At 37.1% G+C, this 20,476-nt stretch overlaps 2 protein-coding genes across 8 annotated transcripts in view; both read left to right on the top strand.

Moving 5' to 3' along the window:
- The window catches only part of LOC146466314 (uncharacterized), a 119,292-nt gene that overhangs the window by 41,704 nt on the left and 57,112 nt on the right, over positions 1–20,476 (top strand). The window lies entirely within an intron of this gene.
- Positions 845–17,551, top strand: LOC146466321 (5-hydroxytryptamine receptor 7-like). Of its 7 annotated transcripts, none has more exons than XM_085127493.1 (2): positions 845–925; positions 14,973–17,551. In XM_085127493.1, exons 1-2 carry the CDS (start codon positions 885–887, stop codon positions 16,024–16,026), a joined length of 1,095 nt encoding a protein of 364 aa, XP_084983619.1. In that variant the 5' UTR covers positions 845–884; the 3' UTR covers positions 16,027–17,551. The 7 variants fall into 7 exon arrangements, with proteins under 7 accessions (XP_084983619.1, XP_084983623.1, XP_084983624.1 ...); XM_085127497.1 differs by lacking the exon at positions 845–925 and adding an exon at positions 5,366–5,456; XM_085127498.1 differs by lacking the exon at positions 845–925 and adding an exon at positions 7,742–7,833.

Consider the following 20,476-nt stretch of genomic DNA (forward strand, 5'->3'; position numbering starts at 1 on the left):
ATTTTTTTTCTTTTGCGAGTCTCAATGTTTTCTATATCAGGAGACCCAGAACGAGAAAATTTAAGCAAAGTGCTTAGAATGTCACTTTCTTTTAGCGTGAAAGGATTTATGAAGAGACATTTGTCAAACCAACAAAGTTTGATTATTTAAATGTTTTAAGCGAGTTTTTTGAAAAGGCCAAAAATTGTAAAAAGACGGCGAATCTTATTTCGCTAAGTTCAGTGCTAGCTGTTAGCTTTACCAAAACATTTTAGCGGAAGCTTTTACTATTTCTAAACGTTTTGTCCTTTTCCGAAAGCAGAAAGGAATTACATTAATTGCTGATGAGGCGACATTTCACACACCTCCGTCTTACAACTGATATTGCAGTGAAAAAAAAAAAAAAGAATAAAACCGAAGAATTCTTGGTACAAAAGCCCAATAACGACACAAATGGCCGGTAATACAACTTGCTTTGAGAAATAAATGGCCAGAATGCACATTCGATTTTTTTTTCAATTTTATCTCTAATCTAAGTTGTATTCAACACAGCTGACGGATACGTCCTATAAATTATGATAATGAAATTTTTTTTTTACAATTCAACGACCGTTTATAACAAAGCTGCCACCAAATCAATTTCCTTTCCCGGATCTTGGACGTTCCTCGTTGTAATTAACTATTTACGAACACAAAAACGTGAATGACTGCCGTTTTCATTTGCCAGAAAACTGACCAAGGTACAGTTTTTTAAATGGCGGATAGACGGAAATGAACAGAACGATGTATTGAATAGCGCTAAAAGCATGGCTTAGTAGAAGCTCAACGTTTAATGCCATAATCCACATTGCATTTTTTATTCTCTCCGCCTTATTGATAACAAATGTTTTAGCGTTCAAACTTAAATGACAAAGGATTTCGTTTGCCGAAATAAAACTGACGTCAGGTAGTTCTCGCAAGGGAAACACGGAATCAAAATGCTTTGTATTGAATAGTACTAAAAATATTATCTTATAGAAACGTACCGATTACAGTAATTATGTTGACAAGCAACTATCATTTACGTGCAGGAAAAACTCGCGTTTATACGTTTTGTATTCTTTTCGTTCAATTTAAAATTTTCTATTGCAATGCCGCCGAAAATGAATAAATTACGGTTGTTTGCGTGTCGTAATAAAACTTATTTATTGAATCAATCCGTTTCCTGAAATTCTCTTTTATACCTAGTGAACTTTTAAGCATTACCGCAGTCATTAAAAATTAAGCGTCATTTATTTCCTTAATTTCTGTGGAATCTTCGACAACCTCACATTGCGTTTGTGTGCGTTTTAGCGTCCACCTGTTTTCTTGTCCCCTTTAAAAGTCTGTCATTGATCCGGCAAAATCTTCACAGGTAAGGATTTCCAAACTGAGACTTGGGGTGCGGTAAAATTAGCTGTGTAATGGGACGAAAATGTTAGAACGAACTCTATATTGTTTGAAAAATTTTTGGGGATCTTTGTGATTTTACTGAATTGTTTTACAATGTGCATAAACTTAATCTCGTAAAGAACTTATTCTCGCTAAAATAGTTATTTTTTCGAAAAAAAATATTAAACTAGTTCTCTTTCTCCAACGTTGCCAAAAGCGAGTGATACTGCAAAACGTCAAGGCCTTTCACAGTATCGTTTTCAGCGGTGGAGTCACCCACAAATTTTTGGATATAGACGTGACAGAAAAGTAGGGTCTTCTTTTGCGAAATGTCACCTCAAACGTCCTTGACAAGGGAACATAATCTACGTCGTGTTTTTCTTGTTAATGGAGGGATTGATTATGTCGTTTTAAGGGAGAAACAAAAATATTAAAGACAACAACAGCAGGTCAGGAATATTGACGAAAATAATACATTTCCCGATAAAGAGTGGGTACGTGTGCAAATTGTGTTAGCTTGCACACATTTACTTTTAATTGCGACCTAGGTGCATAGCACACGACAATTTAAACGCTTTGCTCAGATTTTATCGTTTGGTGAAATGTCACATTGAACTTTCCAGAACTTTCGCTACACGATTATTCACTTTCGTCTGCTTTTGGAAGAAGACGAAATGCCATGTTTACTATAATGTAGAGTGAGACAGATAACAGTTGTTTGAAAAAGCCGACCATAAATTGAATGTGACGATCACTCTAACTTTCACTTACCGTGCAAACGCCCGTATCTAATTTGCTGTTGTTTTTCATATAGTGACATCAAAACTCCAAAACCTGGTCCTTAGAAGGCCACCTACCAGCTAGGCAAATCTTCACAAAAAAATTTCATGTCGATAAATTGCTTCGCTTTAGAAATAAAACGCTTTGAAATTGGTCAGATTCATTAGTGGCTGAGACAAAAAATTTCTCAAAATGTCAAAATAGGAATATTGATTTCTTTGTATGCTTTATATCAATATGGCAGAAGTGCACTTGCCTTCTAATTTTATGAATGGAAAGCTATCCTCTGAACGGTGCTTTGGAAGCATAAATTGTTCTACTTGTTCCTTTTTACATACCGTTTAACTATTCTGATTTTTAAGCTTGTTCACGCAACAACTCAAGTTTTCATATTAATGGAAAACAAGATTAAGGAAAACCTATAAAGCTGCATCAGTAAAAACCTCCATCTCCAACGTTTTGGCTATTCAAACATTTTGGAATTTAGTTAAACAAATGCCAAGACCTGTCGATGAAATCTAATTCGTGAAATAGTTTTGAAAGAAAAATTTTGGTGATCAGAAGTGGTTGTTTGGTGGTTGTTTGGGTGAAAGGGAGTGGAAGGAATGCCTTCTCTCCGAAACTCAGCTACTCATTAAATTAAATGTACACTGTACGTTGTATCATTAGATATAGCTGCGTAAGGTGAGCATTTATATTCACCTAGCTCTGGAAATCATACTATTTTGGAGCAATCCCTTTAAGTTAGTCAGGGGACACGGAAAATAGTTTGAGATAACGGGCCTGGTTTAATTTATATTTTGCGTAAGGAAATGCGTTCATTTTTGCACATAGCATGCTTCAGAAAGACGAAAAATAAGTTTATATGGAAACATTCGAGGTCTAGAGTAAACCTTACACTCTTTAATTAACAAATTAAAGACAATTACAGTTTAGGATTAAAAGTAGAAAAGAAAACACAACGTTTCGATGTCGCCATGACACCATATTCAAGTGACAAATTAATCGGAAGCAATCGGACTCCATCCGTGCAAACCTATTTGTTTAGACATACTTACCTTGCACGCACACTTGTATGTTGCTTATTAAGTCCGTTTTTAATTTTTAATTTGTCACTTGAAAGTAATGTCATGGCGACATCGAAACGTTGTGTTTTCCTCGCTAATTTTTACTCTTAATTGTGTATCTAAAAATAAACTAATTTGACTATTACAGTTATACACGCAACTAAACCAGCTACGAAAAAAATATGCCTGGAAAATCCAAGCTTGAATTCAACGTTGAAGCTTAAGTTGCAGACATACCTTCCATGGACTCTCGTTTATTAACTTCAAAGATATTAATTTCATGTTTCATGTTCATCATTCATACTGTTTGGCAAAACAGCAGAATCAAATCCCTTCCAAACGCTGGTTGAATTTTTAATTTATTTATATTTCACGACAACACATTAATGAATTTGAGAATTTTAAAGGGGCCTATAGATGTTTCGGTCAAACCTCCCAGCGGATGGAAAAGTGGAAAAAAACCTAGAACTTGCTTGAATGTTTTACGATGATCAAAATAGAATATAGTTTATTTTTTCATTTCTGTTTGAGCAAGGTGCAAGTATTTAAATGAGGATTTAATTGGTACTTTAATGAATCCGATGACACGCGGTTCAACACAGTTTATTGCGCGATAATTGTTGAATGAATGATGTCCAGACTTCTTGGCGCCATGTGAAATTGCTCGATCATTTCTTGTCAGCATCAACATGCTGAACCTCGTTGAGCGGTATAGAGCTTGAGTCTAATTCTGTTCAACCACGTTCAGCACGTTGAATGACTTATTTGAACGTTAACATGGTGTGGCATACTAGGAATAGCAGTCTTTATCAACATTCATATGTTGATCAGCAAATATTGAAGCGTGTGGCATTGGATGATTAAGGAATTTAAGGAACGACAACGAGGACGGCGAAGACAGCGCCAAAAAAATTGATTTAATGAACCAAACAACACTCTGCGCGTGCGTTTTCCATTTATGTCATTGGTACATTTCTTTGCCCTCCTCTGCAAATAAACGTAAAACCTTTAAATGTACCTGAAAAAGTAAGATTGGGGCTGTAATGGACTTTTTCGAGCTGGACTCGTATAAGATAGAATGACTATCATTAGTAAGATATTGGCCAAGTTAAGTTGAAATACTAAATTGGGACTGGCACAACTTTCTTTTTTTCGAAATTAGTTATAGAAAGTGATCCTTCGATTTTATTCCAATCGAAAGATGTTCGTCGTGATAATGGTAAATCCTAATACCAGTCAGTATAGATAAGAGCGCTGAAATAGTAGGTCTGTGTTTGCCTCTAGCTAAACATAAGAGGTAAACGCGCACCCACTATTCTTCGCATTTCATCCCATACTGCTTCCTATAAAACTTTACAAACCTATATTCAATGAATCACCAGTTAACGATGACCAGAGTATAAAAATAAAAGGCTCTGGGATGTTTTCTTTTATACTTCATGATTATTCGTACGTATTCCACTTGTCATAATATGCCCAAATTATCCAGGAACTAACATGGTCAGAACGGCGCTCAAGTTAAGAATGAGAAAGAAATTAAAATGCACCATCAAACACGTTTACCAAAATTTATAACTCTTGTACGGAGCCATTGCTCGTTAAACAGATCGCAGTCGTTTTTTCTTCAGGCTCTTCAAATTATAAGTTATAATTAAAGTTTAAAAAAAAGGGCTTCAGCGTTATCATAAGGCAATTTTAAAAACGGAAGTAAGACGAAAATGTTTTAAATTTGCTGGTAACAACAATCTGTATTTTTATTTTCTGTCATTGATAGGCTGAAACCAACCCCAATAACATCTGCGGTTTCAAAAATTAAGAAAGGTATTATTATATAAGACTAAGCGTCACTTTTCGTTGTGTAGGATTCGTTTTACGAACGATTTCTCGCAAATTGATTTCTGGAAAATATAATGCCCATGGATTAATGCCTGACGTAAAACAAGTACGGATCCATCGGAAAATTGGCTCAATATTCTTTGACCTTTATGCCACTAATGCCAATATTTAGGTTATTTTAATTTCAAATGCCCGATAAGTAAAATGCAAATCAGCAGATAGGATTTCCAAGAGATTATTTAAGCACACAAGGTTTAAACGGGATGATGAAAGGAGCCGCAATTAGTCGCCGTGGACGATTAAAAAATATCTTCGAGTGTAAAGTGTTCTATGAAGAAATATTTTTGTTTACTCCAGCTGCAACGCAAGATCACAGGATTTAAGGTAAAACACGTAACGCTTTTTCTTGATGTTAACCGTCTAAAACCGTTTATTTTCTTTTAATTTTTTTAAATTCTGCGGTCGGTGAAAGCTCAGAGAAAGGCCGGCCTTTTTTATCTTTTTCCTCAGAGTAAAGATCTTAATATACATTTATTGCTAGTTCAGTTCAGGGATTAGACAAAATGAAATGCAAAGTTTTAGGCTTTGAGCATGTCTTTTTTCCTTGATGCATCGAAAAGTCTGGTAAGTTTTTTAATTCACAAATTCGATCAGCGACTGTTAAATCTATATACATCCTGTTCACTTGAGGCACCCATTAGCGGTTTCACAACAATTCTTTGTCGCTTTTTCGTTTGTCTCGCTGTTAGTTCCAACAAATATTTGAAGAGCTTTCAGAATTTTCAGGCTCTCATCATTAGAACTAACCCACCGATCTTTGTTTGTTTTCCAACTAAGAACCTTTCATATTTACATTTTATTTTACCAGCCACTGAATTTTTGGGCGAATTTAGAGTCTTAAGCATTCATGCATAATTAAAGTTCTGTTTTGAGGCGTTCTCAGCAGAGGTTTATTTTGCAGATATTACTTCACCGCTTTCATTACGAAAAAGTCATACTTCTCACTAAAAGGAATTTCGAAAAGACCATTTCATGCCACTAGACATGAGAAATCGAGGATTTTTTCTTTAATTCTTCGAGACAGGTGCAAAAACCATCGGACGTATTTTCAATTTTGTTTTATTTTCACCATTCACCATTTAATAATTTAAAAATAGTGTAGACATCGAATGAAAGACACTACAGGTTGTATTAAATTCGATATTTTGACAATGTCTCATAAATTGAATTTACTGCTCAATATATTTTAAGGGATGTAATTATCGAAACTGGTATCTTTGCGCATGCTCACATAATTATTCCGTCCATGGGAGTGATTCAGTAATCCTTAAGGAAATTTCACAGTTACAATAGAACGCGACTTGCCAGCCATCTACATAGATTTAAAACTCCTCGCTTTTAATTACGACATTAAAAGAATAGAAAATGTCAATTTTGGCGGACACTTCTCACATATATCAGTTCGTCTTTTAAACAAATACAACATTCACACCATGTTTCTGTTCTTTTCTTCAAAGTGGTAAACATTTGGATTTGCATCAAGCCGAAAGTGTTTTTCCATCATTTCCATCGATAAAACTAAGGAAATTAAGTTAAAATCATAGTTAGGATAAAATTAACTAAATTACGTTTTATCACTAACTGTAATATTTTTCAATAGAATATGATTAGCAAGTGACAAACGAAAGATTCTGTTTAATTTGTATTCTGTGGAAGCCAATCTCGCTTAAAAACCTCCAGGCGGGTAATATGCTGATAAGACAGCAAAGAAAAATGTATAATTGTTACTAAATAATTCATGGGCTGCAAAAGATGCACCATTAGCAACTTCCACCTAGAAAATGACACTACTAATTCTTCTAAGGAGATTAGCTGGGGTTTTTTTTAACGTTTTTTGGGAAAAATTGAAGGTTACGCAATAGTTGCAAAATGCATGAGAAAGTTTGCAGTTAAAATAAGGGAAGCAAAAATACACCTAAAAAGGAAAGGTTTCAATGGCGTTTTAGTGATAAACTAATTGTAAATTGTCTGTTTATTTTAGTTTGGGGCTGCAAAATGAAATATTGACTTTTTTGTTTGAAAATGAAATATTGAGTCTCTTAAAAGCGCCAATCTCCGAAGAGATGAGATCAAAATCCTTCTATTTTCATCCTAGTTGGCGTAATTCTATGGGAAATTTTATAGGAAATTATTACTTTAAATAATAACAGATTCAGTAGTGTAGGCTAACTTCAACTGATGTAAGCAAAAGTCTAAGGAAGTTTAATTAATAAAACTATGCTCAACGGTCAAATACTCTAACATTGAGTTAAGAGGAGATTCTTGAAAAGCATTATGTAGGTCATTTGTAATCAGATAATCAAGTTGTGGTGTAAGATTTGCATGATACTACGATCAGCAGTGAAATGGAAAGTGTCTTTCTCGTAATAAGAGCAAAGATGATAAATTTGAGGCTCGATAATCCAGTACTTTGTAACTGTTGTTCAAATCAAATGATGCAAATATGGGACCGTGCGAACAAACAGTTGCCAACAGATTCGTTTTTGCCAAAAAAGATGTAAATCTTTGTGCATTTCCGTCTTGTGTCCACACCACAACAATTGAGCAGCTGAAGCGGAAATAAAAAACTTGAGGAGACTTTCGAAACCGCTTTCAAAAGTTAGGCATCTTTGAAAAAACGCGGCGTTTAGTAAACGTGTCATTTCCAAAACACGGTATTTAAGCGGAGCTTTATAGATGCTGTGCAAAAACATATCGAAAGGTAGGCGTTTTTTGCTATACCGTCGGCCGAAGGTATTTTTGTGGGTGTTTGGATCAACTTCCATTGACATCATGTGCTTCATTTGGACAATTCTGGACCATATGTCCTAATGTTGCAAGTTTCACTATGACTCTGCGATTTAAATATTGATTTTAATCTTTACAAGCGTTAGCCATTAATTGTTCGGCTTCAAAACAGTGAAAATAGGATTAGCGTCGTAGTTTCTAATCAAAGCAAACTTTGAAAGGTGAATATATACCTTTTTAAAAGAAAGTTCAAAACGCGTAATATTCCACCCAAACAAGCGTTAACTACTCTCCAGACTGATAAGTAAATGACTATTACTCTCCGGAATTTGAGCAGCCAATCAGCGCACGCGAAAAGCAGTATCCAACGGTCTGGTATATATTGATGTTTGATAATGACCTTCCCTATGCTGCGATGTTCGGTTATAGCAGCACGCGAAGATTTATACACCTAGACTGTGAATCAGCGGCGGAGAGTTTTTCAATGAGTATGCCATAGGTGGTCTCAACTGTTTTGAGAACGTGAGAACAACGCTTAAGCCGGCGAGACTATTGAAATGGAAACTGTTATTTCAATTGTTATTTCCTTTTGTTACTGACTGTCTTCTTGTGTTGGGAGCAAGCTGTTTGCACCTGACCAAGCCACTTATCTACGCTCATCACCAGATCTAGAAGTTGTTAAACACTAGACAGAGGTAGCTTACGTGCGTCCATGTTTGCCGAAAGTGGTTTCCCATTTCAACGCACGTAAGGTTTGTTTTCGTGTTTGTCAACAACGAGTGAGTATCATGACCTAGTGTTAACTTTTAATGTTTGAATCGTTCTTGCGCAAATTTAAGCCTAAAGCTGTTTGATCTCACATCCTACGTGAAACAGCTAGTTTACCTGCCAGTTTAAACACAGGTTTGAAGAAAAACCTAAAAGAAAGTATTGACAGCCTTACAGCTGTTTACTAAAACAGCTCAATTGAAGTAGAACAACCGGTCAAAACTATCGGTGAATGCATTGTTACTTTACTAGTTGGAAAAAGCTTTTCGTAGACCACGCAATCCCTTATTTTTCTTAGGGACAGTAAAGCGATCGCGAGCGAAGAATTTAGCGTGCGAAAAAATTGTCTCCCGTAAGGATGGCAGGCGCACAATTTTGGACCCCGTGTCTTAATGCTGCAAGTTTTACTATTTAACAATTATTCGCTGAAGGCGAAGTTAATATTTAACAATTATTCCACGAGCGCGCGTTGGATATGAGAAGATATAGATAGCCGATGAGGCGCGCGTAGCGCCGAGTTGGCTATAATCATCTGATATCCAACTCGTATGAATGGAATAATTGTTTTGTTTAACGTAATCACGAAATTTCGCTAGATCTTGCTGATTTCGCTTTGGAAGTAAAAACTAGAAGACGATTTAATGGTCTCTTTTTCACGAACATGGTATAATGGCTTATATACCATGGCCGCTAAACCAATCAAATCCCTGGAATTGCATTATACAATGATCCAATTTAAATAATGTTGAATATTCCCCGAGACGAAGTCGAGGTGAATATTCATCAATATTTGCTGAGCCTGAGGCAAATAGTGGTTTTAGCATGATTACTCAGGCGATTGTAAAAAAGAAACAAAGAACCTTCTAAAAAATGTCAATTTTATTTGATTGTTACACGTCAATGGCCAATCGAAATCGATAAACTACACTTGCCCTCAGGTAAACAGAACATCAGTATTCTTCTCTGCAGTTTTAATGAAACAAAGTGTTGTCTTTTTTATTCAATGAATGTTGGGTTTCATTGACCCATTTACCAAAATAAATGAGGATGAACCAGCGTTTTTGGTGTAAAACTCGATCGAGGATGACGTGTGTTAAGACTTTGTTGCACAATTTCTCGTTGATGGCTTCAACGACCGTTAACAGACTTTGATAAACTGCCCTCAGGGATAAGCTGCTTCAGGTAGGAATTAAATACTTTATTGACCTCACCGAACAAGTCCACGGTTATTATAGATGAAAATCTTTGTGTTGTGCTGTAGTGAGTTCAGATGGTTGTCGAGAGTCGCTCGAACCGACAACAAACTTGTTTTCTCCCGTCCTTTCTCCTCATTGAAACGTAAAACATCAGCAGACATATTTACGTCTCGTTTACTTCCAGGCTTTCGAATTTTGCTTAACTTCGTTTTTTTGTTGTAGCCATTTTCTTAACCTTGTAAAATTCTTGTTTTCATTTTAAGGTTTCGGAATTGCATTTTATTTCATCGTATTTATTTCTTCCTCAGAAACATCAACAAATTGCGAGGCGGCCATTTTGAATTAGCGCTCCCGCTATAATCATTTCGCGCCAGGTGATTCAAGCAGCGTATGACACATTCCTCGACCAATGAGATCAATAGATTCTCTATAATTACCTGAGTAATTATACTATATAAAAATATTTCTGCAACTCTGAGATATAAATATCCATTTACCAGCGGTAGCGTCAAACCTTAGAACCTGCCATTTTCATTTGGCCTCAGAAATGTTATGCAAGGATTAAGTATCTTTCAAAAACGTATGTTTTTCTTTATTTCATTGCGTGTCAGTTGCTAATTAAAGCAAACTTGGAAAAGTGGATCAATTTTTAAAGGAAGTTTTAGACGGTAATATTCACCACACTCCAGACTGAAAGGTAAATATCAATTACTATTCGGAGTTTGAGCAGCCAATCAGCGCACGCGAAAAGCAGTATCCAACGGTTTGATATATGTTAATGTTTGATATTGACCTTCGTTGTCTAGTTCGGCTTGCTGTGATCTTCGGTAACAGCAGCACGTATGCGGAAATTTTTACACCTAGACTATGAATCAGCGGCGGCGAGTTTTTCAATAAGGATATTGTAGGTGGTCTCAACTGTTTTGAGATTGTGGGAACAACACTGAAGCGAGAATATTTAAATGAAAGCTATTGTTTATATTGTTATTTCTTATAGTTCCGGCTGTCTCTTATGCGGGGAGCAAGATGTTTCCATCCTACCAAGCATCTCATCTACTGGCATATTACTGAATTTTTTAAAAGCTGAACTTTCCGGACGTTTTGTCAGTTTTTGAACTTATTTAAAAGTGAACGTGAAAATTACCAAGATGCGCAGGAACTCACTTTCTGTAGGTCTTTCGCCTACTACCTGAAAGTATGGACGGAACATGTTAAACTGCTTCATGCTTCTCCATTTCCTCGAAGAAGGAAGCCTAAAAGGAAACTGAAATTTGAACTTAGCTCCGAACATTTTACACCACTTGACTGTATCTGCGAATTGTTCGGTTTGTTTTCTGTTATTTTTTTTTTCTGCAAAGCTGTTCAGTGCCTGCACCTTTCAAAAGCTCTATTTTCACTGGACCCTGATAACCTGCAGCTGTATTGTTTTTTAAGGGTTGGGAGCATTGTTCTGTTGTTCGTTCGTTTGTCCTCTCCACCAAACGGTGCAGGTCGCCCTAAGCTTTTAAACAGTAGACAGATTTAATCTACTTGCGTTAAACGGGAACACTGGTAACAATTTCCTCGCTAAATTTCATCTTTACCGTAAGGAGTCAGGTTCCTGTTTCGACGTACTAACCAGCAGCGTATCATGATCGAGTGTCAACTTCAATTTTTGAACCGTTCTATAGCGCAACGTCAAGGGATGATGAACTCTCCTGGCAACATTTAATCCTGAAGTTGTTTTATTTTACATCCTTCATGAAACAATTCGTTTAACTGCCAGTTTAGACACACTGGTATGAAGTAAAACCTAAAGGAAAATATGTGAGCCTTTACGTGTTCACAAAAGGTGCTCAAATTAAGTAGCAACCGATCAAAAACTCCCTGCGAATACACTCACTGTTTACTGTTTGGAGAACTGCTGTTCGTCTTGCGCGCGTGCGCGCGTTTTTTTTAGAAGGAGAGATGGGTTGGTTAGTTTTAGCCAGTATTAATTTTAAAACATAAATTAAACAGCAGAAGGCAAACGACAGCTTTACGTCTCAGTACACCTTCTTTATTGCTCCAATGTTTAGCATTTAATTGATATTTTTTATTCTTTTGTCCTTGTTCCTTTACCGAATCTTGTGAACAATAACTTTCGGAATATTGCGGTATAAATGTTTGAGATTTAGAGTGCGTTCGATTAGCCACCATATCGCGGAATAAGAATATTTACAGTGAAATATTAAATTCCTCATAAGAGGTTTTTTGGGTTACCAGATCATACAAAATGGATCTTCAAAATCGTATGCGAATATTTTGAAATGTTTGAGATCGATATTTTCTCTTGAATTTCTCCAAACAAGAAACCTTAAGGCTAATAGTCCAGAATATGGCAATCGGAAGCGACTTTAGACCGAGAGTAATTTTTGGGTAGGTGGTAAATTTTTCGTTTCCACGGTGTAGTGACAGGAGCTTGATGGCCTTTGTAAAAAGGCTGGTTTTCATTGGGACCTAAGCATAAGCCAGTACGCCCAAGTGAAAACACTAGCTACATAATTTCAGACGCACGCGCAGAAACTGTTTCTTAACGGAATTCCCGATACCAGCTTCGGCTCGATGTGAAGCAAGATGGCGGACGCCAAACGGTTGACTGCCATGTCGCCCACGTTCTCATGAAAGGATAGTTTTCACTCGGACATAAGCATAAGCATAAGCATAAAGAAAAGCAAGTGAAAACACTAGCTACATACGCATAAGGACAGATGCACGCGCAGAAAACCATTTCTTGACGGAATTCTCGATACCAGCTCCCCTGGCGAGATGGCGAACGAAACGGTTGACTGCCTTGTGCTTGTGCGTATGTATATGTCGCCCACATTCTCATTGAAGAAAACTGCGACATAAGCATAAACACAAGAAGACCGAACGTGTTCGTTCAGTTTTTTGTGCTTATGCTTATACAACGGGTGTTCTCACTTGCTTAAGTGACGTTTTTTCTTATGTTTATGCTTATGTCCTAGTCAAACGAAGCTTTGCTGATATGTTACTGGATTTCACAAAGGTTATGACAAATTTTAAAATCAACATGAATTCTTGTACTTTGACAAAACGCAAAGACGACCCAAGGTTACACAGTCATCGCGAATTAATCAAGTATCGGCGACACTAACATTGTACAGACTTCTATATTGAAGTAAAACTGCAGATAAGAAATTGCTGGGATATCCAACACTCTGATAAGTCTTTAGAATCGTTCAGTCGATAAAAAATGAGCTGTAAAAATAAAGAGTTCAGAATTATGTATTATTCAGTAAATGACAAAGGCATACTCGCTAAGGCCATTACACTAAGTTCTTGTGAAAAACATGCTGCATACTGCTAGGATTTGAATGTCAATGTGTGGCATATGCGCAATGGAATAAATGTGATGCTATATTTTAAGCCTGGTCAACGAAAGAGGTAGTTTTTCCAGCAGTTTATTATTACTGCCGACTATCAACAGCCAAATCTAGCCGCAGATAGAAAATGTATGGAACATGGTTTTTGTCAAACAGAATTTATGTTTTTTTTTTGTTATTTTGCTTCCTGTTTTTTCATCAGCCACGTCGAGCACTTCAGATTTGACAAAATTCGGATTCTGTAAATGGTAATCGATAACTGATACATGATTTTATTTTAGCACAATCATTTTTCGCGTTTCTCTGCTTCTTTGCGGAAACTTTTTCGTACTGTTCAAATAACTTACATAAAACAAGAAAAAAAAAATGCCTGTAGTAATTAATTTTGAGCAGATTATGAGATGAAACAAAACGTTTTCACCATGTAAACACCGGAGTCAGTTCCATAAATAACGTAGTTTCCATAAGACAAGTTTTTTCGTCTTAGCCAAACACTGAGGTGGCTTTTAAATGCTTTACAGAGCATTGAAACAAGCTTTGTGCAAAGAAATTGATTGTTTTGCTGAATAAATCTTTTTGTCTTATTTTTCAAATTACGTTTCTCAATGCGAGACTAATTGCTCAAACACCAAGTTGGCGCCAAAGTGATACACACATAAGTGTCCCAAAGCATAGCAGCCACATGTTCCTAGCAAGGTCTGATGGACCGAATTCAAAGATTGTGCTTGTGTTTCGCTTGTAAGATTGCAAGACCACCTAAAAGAAGGAAAAACCTTAGTTGCTGTAGAAGTGACAAGCATTGAAAACCGTACAAGTCTGTTTTATGACAGGTTATTATTGATGTAAACAGTTGTATTCTCTTTTCACGCTTTGCAATTACCATAAAAATATTTTAACACCATAGCGACAGTGGATTAAGTACGCCGGTAATGGTAATAAAGTAATAAAGAGTCGGTTTATTTCAGCCATCAAGCGGCCCAGCCCAATAGCCGGCTTATCTCTAAACACAGCGAGGGGCTCAACGTTTCTCTTTAAGCCTGCAAAAGTCTCTCAACAAACTCTCAAAAAACCATTTTGTAAAAGTTTGGCTTCGCGGTGAAAATTCAATGAAACTCAAAACAAAGATATTAAAACACAACAAAAAATCGCAGATGTTTTGATATTAAAGGTGAGAGAAATCTATTTGTGGTTAACAGCAAGTTTAAATATTTTTCGCTAAAAGATTGGAAACTTGGCCAATTTATCATTTTATAGCGTACGTGAGTATAAAAGCTGTATAAGGAAGAGCGAGCTTTTAAGTTTGGAAATAACATTCTGAAATGTGGGAATTCAAATGAAAGTTTCCGAGAAACACTTTCCCATGGTTCTGTTAATTATTTTGTACAAGGTAAAGTGAACTTTTAAGAAGGTACGCTCACCGTGAAGTATATATTTAAACGAAGGTATTTTTAGTAGAACTTATAGGTATTATTGTCTCTCTCCAATGCATTATAAAATTAAATTTTCAGCATCTAAATAGTTTGGTTATTTTGAAATTGAAAAGGAACTACAGGGAGTAAAAAGTGATTTTAAGAATAACGTAAAGATTTTAATTTTAAGTTGAAGTAAACAAAAAAGGTATTCTTTAGTGGCTTTCATATTTTGACCATGATTTAGGTATATGTGCTACAAAATTTGCATGTGTTTAGTACCATCGTGCATCGAAGAATTCATGCTAATGGTTTTAGAATTATGGTGACGCGGAGTCTGTGTTATAATTTTAATTGGCGTTTTCACTCTTTCAGGGTTAGAAGTGAACTACAACAGGCGAAGCAAGTCCCGAAATATCGTGGCAATATGTCTAACAACACCACTTCAACTGGCAAGCCGCTCTATTTCGACGCAACGACTCGCCTCAATGCTCAAGCGATCGCTGAACTTATTCCGGTAGCGTTACTCATCACCATTGCAAACGGCTTGGTTCTTGTCTTATTCGCACGACGAAAGCAGCTTCGAACGGCGCCTAACTACGTCCTCTTCAGCCTGGCAATCTGTGACTTCATGAGCGGCGTCATGAACATTCCCCTCTTTATTATCGTCGCGTTCACACCGGTTATAACATCTTTGGAGTTGCAATTTTACTTGAGCATTCTCGTGAGTGTCCTTAACAATCTGACAGCCATATCAACTTGCTATCACATTCTTGTCGCGACGACAGAGAAATACCTGTCCATAATCTGGCCAGTGACGCATCGATTGATCAGCAGAAAAACTGTTGCAACAGTTCTTGGGGTTGTATGGGCATTGTCTATCATTGTGGCTTTCCTTCCCTTTGCTTGGGTCAATATGGAAGACATCAACATCAAAGCTAAGTTACAGCTTGGGCATGTTATATTTTGCCTCGTCGCCGTCTTCCTCCTGCCCTACTCATTCATGATCTACGCTTTTGTGGTTATTTTCAAGTGGATTTCCACTCAAGGAAAAACGAGAAGCCAATCTCTTTCCAAGCAACACCTCAGTCGACAGGCTAGTCTTGAGAAAAGGTGTTTGATCCTGTTCGCTTCCATGGCAACCGTATACCTGGTCTGTTGGTTGCCATGGTATATTTTGATGCTGTTATTCAAGGTGTATGACAAAAGAAATCGTCTTCAAATTCCAGCTCATGTATTTGTGCTCGTCAGGTATGCTACTTCTATCATCAATCCTGCTTTGTATACTTTCTTCAGGCGAGATTTCAGAACGGCGTTAAAATCGTTGTTGCGAAAGAGGCGACCGCACTCTCCGCTTCTCGAGAGATGTAGCGAAAGCAACAAACTAGCGGTGAACATCAGTGACGATACGGCTGAAAACGTTGTCTGAAAGAGCCTCTAACGATTATGATGACCATGACGACGACGCGTGATGATGCTGATTGCAAATCGTGACGATGATGATGATGATGATGATGATGATGACGATGATGATTGCAATGATAATGATCGCAATGACGATAATGATAATGATATTGACAATGATGAGATGATGACGACGATGCTGCTGCTGCTGATGATGATGATGATTAAAATGAACCCTTTTTGTTATAATAATAATAATAATAATAATAATAATAATAATAATAATAATAATAATAATAATAATAATAATAATAATAATGATCGTTTATTCAACCTTTTTGCAGCATAAACTGAATTACAAGGCGGGTCATTGATTACGTACAAATATATCGGAATTATGGCACATAAATATAACTGTTAATGTTAATACATATCACATTTCGCTATTTTAAACAAGATTCTGGTATTTTATGGTGCAAAAATTCCCAAATCTGTTAGTTCTTGCGGAGAAAGCCACCAAAAACAGATTCTCCTGTTGTTGCGTTAATCGTATACTGCTCTTTGAAGTGTGATCAACCATGCATGGTTTCTTAGGCAAAACCGCCATTTTCTCCATCTACATCCTAAACTTGATGAAGATCATCGAAAGTACAGCACGTCATTGTGGAATTGCTTGGCAATGAATTCCGAGAGGTATGATGGCCAGGTTCATTCTACAGATTGACGACCGGCCAACGAACGGTGACCTATCTTGGCGGATAATGATCCATCAACGATAATGCTTAAAACATGATGAATATTTTCTTATTTTATGACTTGGTTTAAGATTTACCATCTTTCGTTTTATTGTTCATCACGAAAATAACGTTATGCTGTATGAACGTCGGACATTTACAAGTTATTCAAGAGGACACTCAACTATAACTTGATGCCAAAATTCCACTGAGAGCTAGTTTTCCCTTCTCAATGTTGAGTGAATTCAGTGTAACTTGTTTGTAATAATATAATCGAAACATGCTCGGGTGATCTTCGACAATCTTCGCTAAACCCCGTCAAAGAAAATGTCTTAGAAGTTATTCATACAAAACGGAGCCGTTGCCTGAAAAAATCTTTTTCGAAAATTTTCAGTATGCGGGAACGTTCTGTTATTTATGTAATTTTATCTTCAGGTCTAATGAGATTTTATTAGTTCCTGATCTGTATTATAGGATATAATATCCGGTATTTTCGACGATTGGCCTTATCTTCTGTACATGTTAGTTCACCACAAAATTTATTCCGAGTCAGACTGCGTTAGAAAGATCACATCACATGAAAGTGTTTAACCGAGATACATTTTTAGAAGCTAATATCCATCCAGAGAAATACGCGTATGGAAAGAACCTGTCCTCTAACAAAACCTTCCATTTATCTTTCCAGTTCATTATCAAACAGCTTACTTGAAATTTTATTTTCTGCCTTTTTTCACCTTTTTCATTTCAATCTTTCGGTGCCTCCTTATACACAAAGAAATAGTGGCCATTAAATAGCCTTCTATTCTTTCTTGAAAATGAAAACAGCAATATCTAGCAATATTTCTTAGTTGTTTACTTGTAGCAAAATAATCCTTCCACTCGCAAGTAATCGTTAGCCAAAGCGATCTCATAGAATAAGTTTACATTTTCCTTTATGTGTAAAATTAAGCGGCGTAGACAAAATCACACTGAAATGTTAATTAATTATAGAACTTCCGGCTTGCCTAAGTTTATGATTAAAAAAAAAGAAGAAATTGCAGTTCCCTTTGTTTAGCCTTCATTTTATCCAAGACAGACGAGAAACCACAACATGTGAATTATTCTCTGAAAGATCTTAAAATGAATGGAGCCTTCAATTCAGACTGCACAGCTACTTCAACACAAGAGAAAATAAAAGCTATTGTTAAGAGTATTAGAGCAGTTCCAGTTGAGTGTCCAAGATAATCTGTTTTTCTTTACAGTTTTTTGTTTACTTAATAAACGTTCGCGCCACTTTCTTCGGAACCAATTAGAAGGAAAACCAAACTCAAACGAAACTTGCCCAAACGCGTTTTCCCGCACTTGGCGCCAGTTACCTGTATCTTTTTGGAGTTCTTAAACCCCTGCCCACTGGACTCCAGCAGCAAAAAACCTGGATACCTGCACCCCCCCCCCCTCCCCCCTTCCCCCTAGAACATTCGCCTCGGTGCGGCGGAAATCAAATCCCAAGAGTGTTGTACCGTAGCCAATTACGACTGTAACCGAGAGATTTTGCTTTTACATGTTGGTTAATTGAGTTGGAAGATAGACGCGATTTATGTCGCACTAGAGGACTTTTTGGACCGTTTGGTATGCCGATCAAGAATCCAATCGGATAGTGTGTTAGTCGTCTGTCATTCCTATGCCATGACATGTAATAAACTGTCTCAATCTTGACTATCAGTTCCTGTTAAGATAGGTGAAGCGGACTCTCGAATGTTCTCGATTGAAAAATCAACAGTTATCTGTCAAGTCCAAATCACATGTCGCTTTTAAAGTTCAGTAGACTTAGACTAGTCCCACGAATAACACAAAAACACGCAGAAATCGCCTCGCGAAAGGAGAATAGAAGGCTGCGAGAGTACACCTAACAAAATTTACGAGGAAACTTTTCCTCCTAGACGCTCCTGTCTCTCCTCTTTTCTCGTATCTGTACAGATTCTCTCAGCCTTAAAGTGACGTGTGCAATCGAAATCACACCCCCCCCCCCCCCCCCCACCCTCCCCCGACGAGGAGACGCAACGTACAGGGCGATGAAGCTTTATATCCACCAGCGTTTCAACACTGGTCGACCAGTACCGGTCGGTTCACAAAAATCAGCAAGAAGAAATGAACCAAAAAAGGAGCTGCACTCGCGCCTGTTGGATAGCCGGCGACGTGCGCGAGTGGCCATAATCTGCTTCCTATAGCCAACTCAGCGTTACACGCCTTGATGGCTATCTACCATCTCGTATCCAACGCGCGCAAATCTCGGAGTGAAATATGATCAGACGCGCTACAAAAGTCATATGTGGGGTTACACAAAATTGCGATTTCTGTGACTGTTTACGTTACACTTTACAAACGGAAACAGATACGTGTGGACGGGTTATTTTTTTATAACGTCTCTGGCACAAAGCAAAAGGTGCTCATCTTTTTATGCCGAAAATGTTTCCCTAAAAATATTTCCATTTTTCATGCGCACTTTGCAAGCACGCGCGGTATGTATCTTTTCTCAGGTGCGAGCAATTGTTGCGGTCAGCGATTGGCTTCAGTTACTAATTCATATTCATAACTAACTTCACACATAGATTTTGGACTTGTAAGAAATCCGTTGGAAAGAGTGGTTTGACAGTCCTCTTTAACGAAGAAAATGATGAAACGAGAAGGCGTAATTTATAAAGCATAGCAAGAAAAACACGCTAAAGGTGAGTCCTTTTTTACAAATGTTACTTAAGGTTTGTGTGGACGCTACAAATTAAACAAACCAGGGATATGTTGCCGACTTAACACGTGCGTTGACTTGCTACTCGTTTAAGACGTCGATTGAAACTCCTCGACTTCTCAAAATGGATTAAAATTTAGTCTCGTTCTTAGTAGTACTCGTAATGTTACTTTGAAAGTATAAAGAACGTACAGACTGTTCCGTTACCTACAAAATTTTACCGTAGCAAGATTTATGAACAGCCCCATACATAAATTAGGTATACATTTTGCGACACAAACTTTATTCACGTTTTCGTACCGTTTTTGGAAGAGGGTTAGTATGACAGTGTCGCGTTTGTTATTAATTTAAGGAGCCGTGCGTATAGCTTTCCTTTTAGCGGTCTTTGCCGATTTGATGCCTGAGTTAAAACTGACATTTTCACGATTTGTAGCATGGCGTGAATATTTACATTGTTCAACAGAATTACTGACATGATAATTTGTATCTTTAGACCCCTTAATTCAGTAAATTGCAAGTGAAAATGTGAAGGTTGAAACCGAGAGAACAAGCCGGAATTACTGCAAAAGGTATGAACTTTGTCATCATACAATAAATCCGCGGCGGTTTAATCTTCAGGCCTGATATCAATATGTATATTCTCCTAATCGTTCTCCATCTTTCTTCTGCTACTAGTTGGGAGAATTCAATCGCCAAACAAGTTAGTTAGAACATCAAGACATTTTTTCCTTTGGTGATCACTCCATTTATTCTTGTGACCTGCATGTTTGGTTCAGTGATCATGTTATAAGGAGAAATCAGTTTCTGATCACTCACTATGTTGGGGCTTAATTGGTTACGGGGGCTTGCAAGGGTTTTTCATCGCTTTAGTTGGTTGTGAAATGATAAAAGGTTACAAAACATTGAACCTGATCATATGGACAACCTAGAAACATCTTTATTTTTCAAACTCTGTTGTTGGAAAATTAATGCTAGTACTGTCGTCATAACAGTTACCATGACAACAGTTTAGCGCCACA

The sequence above is a fragment of the Pavona decussata genome, unplaced genomic scaffold (assembly GCF_977016875.1).
Source record: "Pavona decussata unplaced genomic scaffold, jaPavDecu1.1 SCAFFOLD_145, whole genome shotgun sequence".
NCBI classification, from domain to species: Eukaryota; Metazoa; Cnidaria; class Anthozoa; order Scleractinia; family Agariciidae; genus Pavona; species Pavona decussata.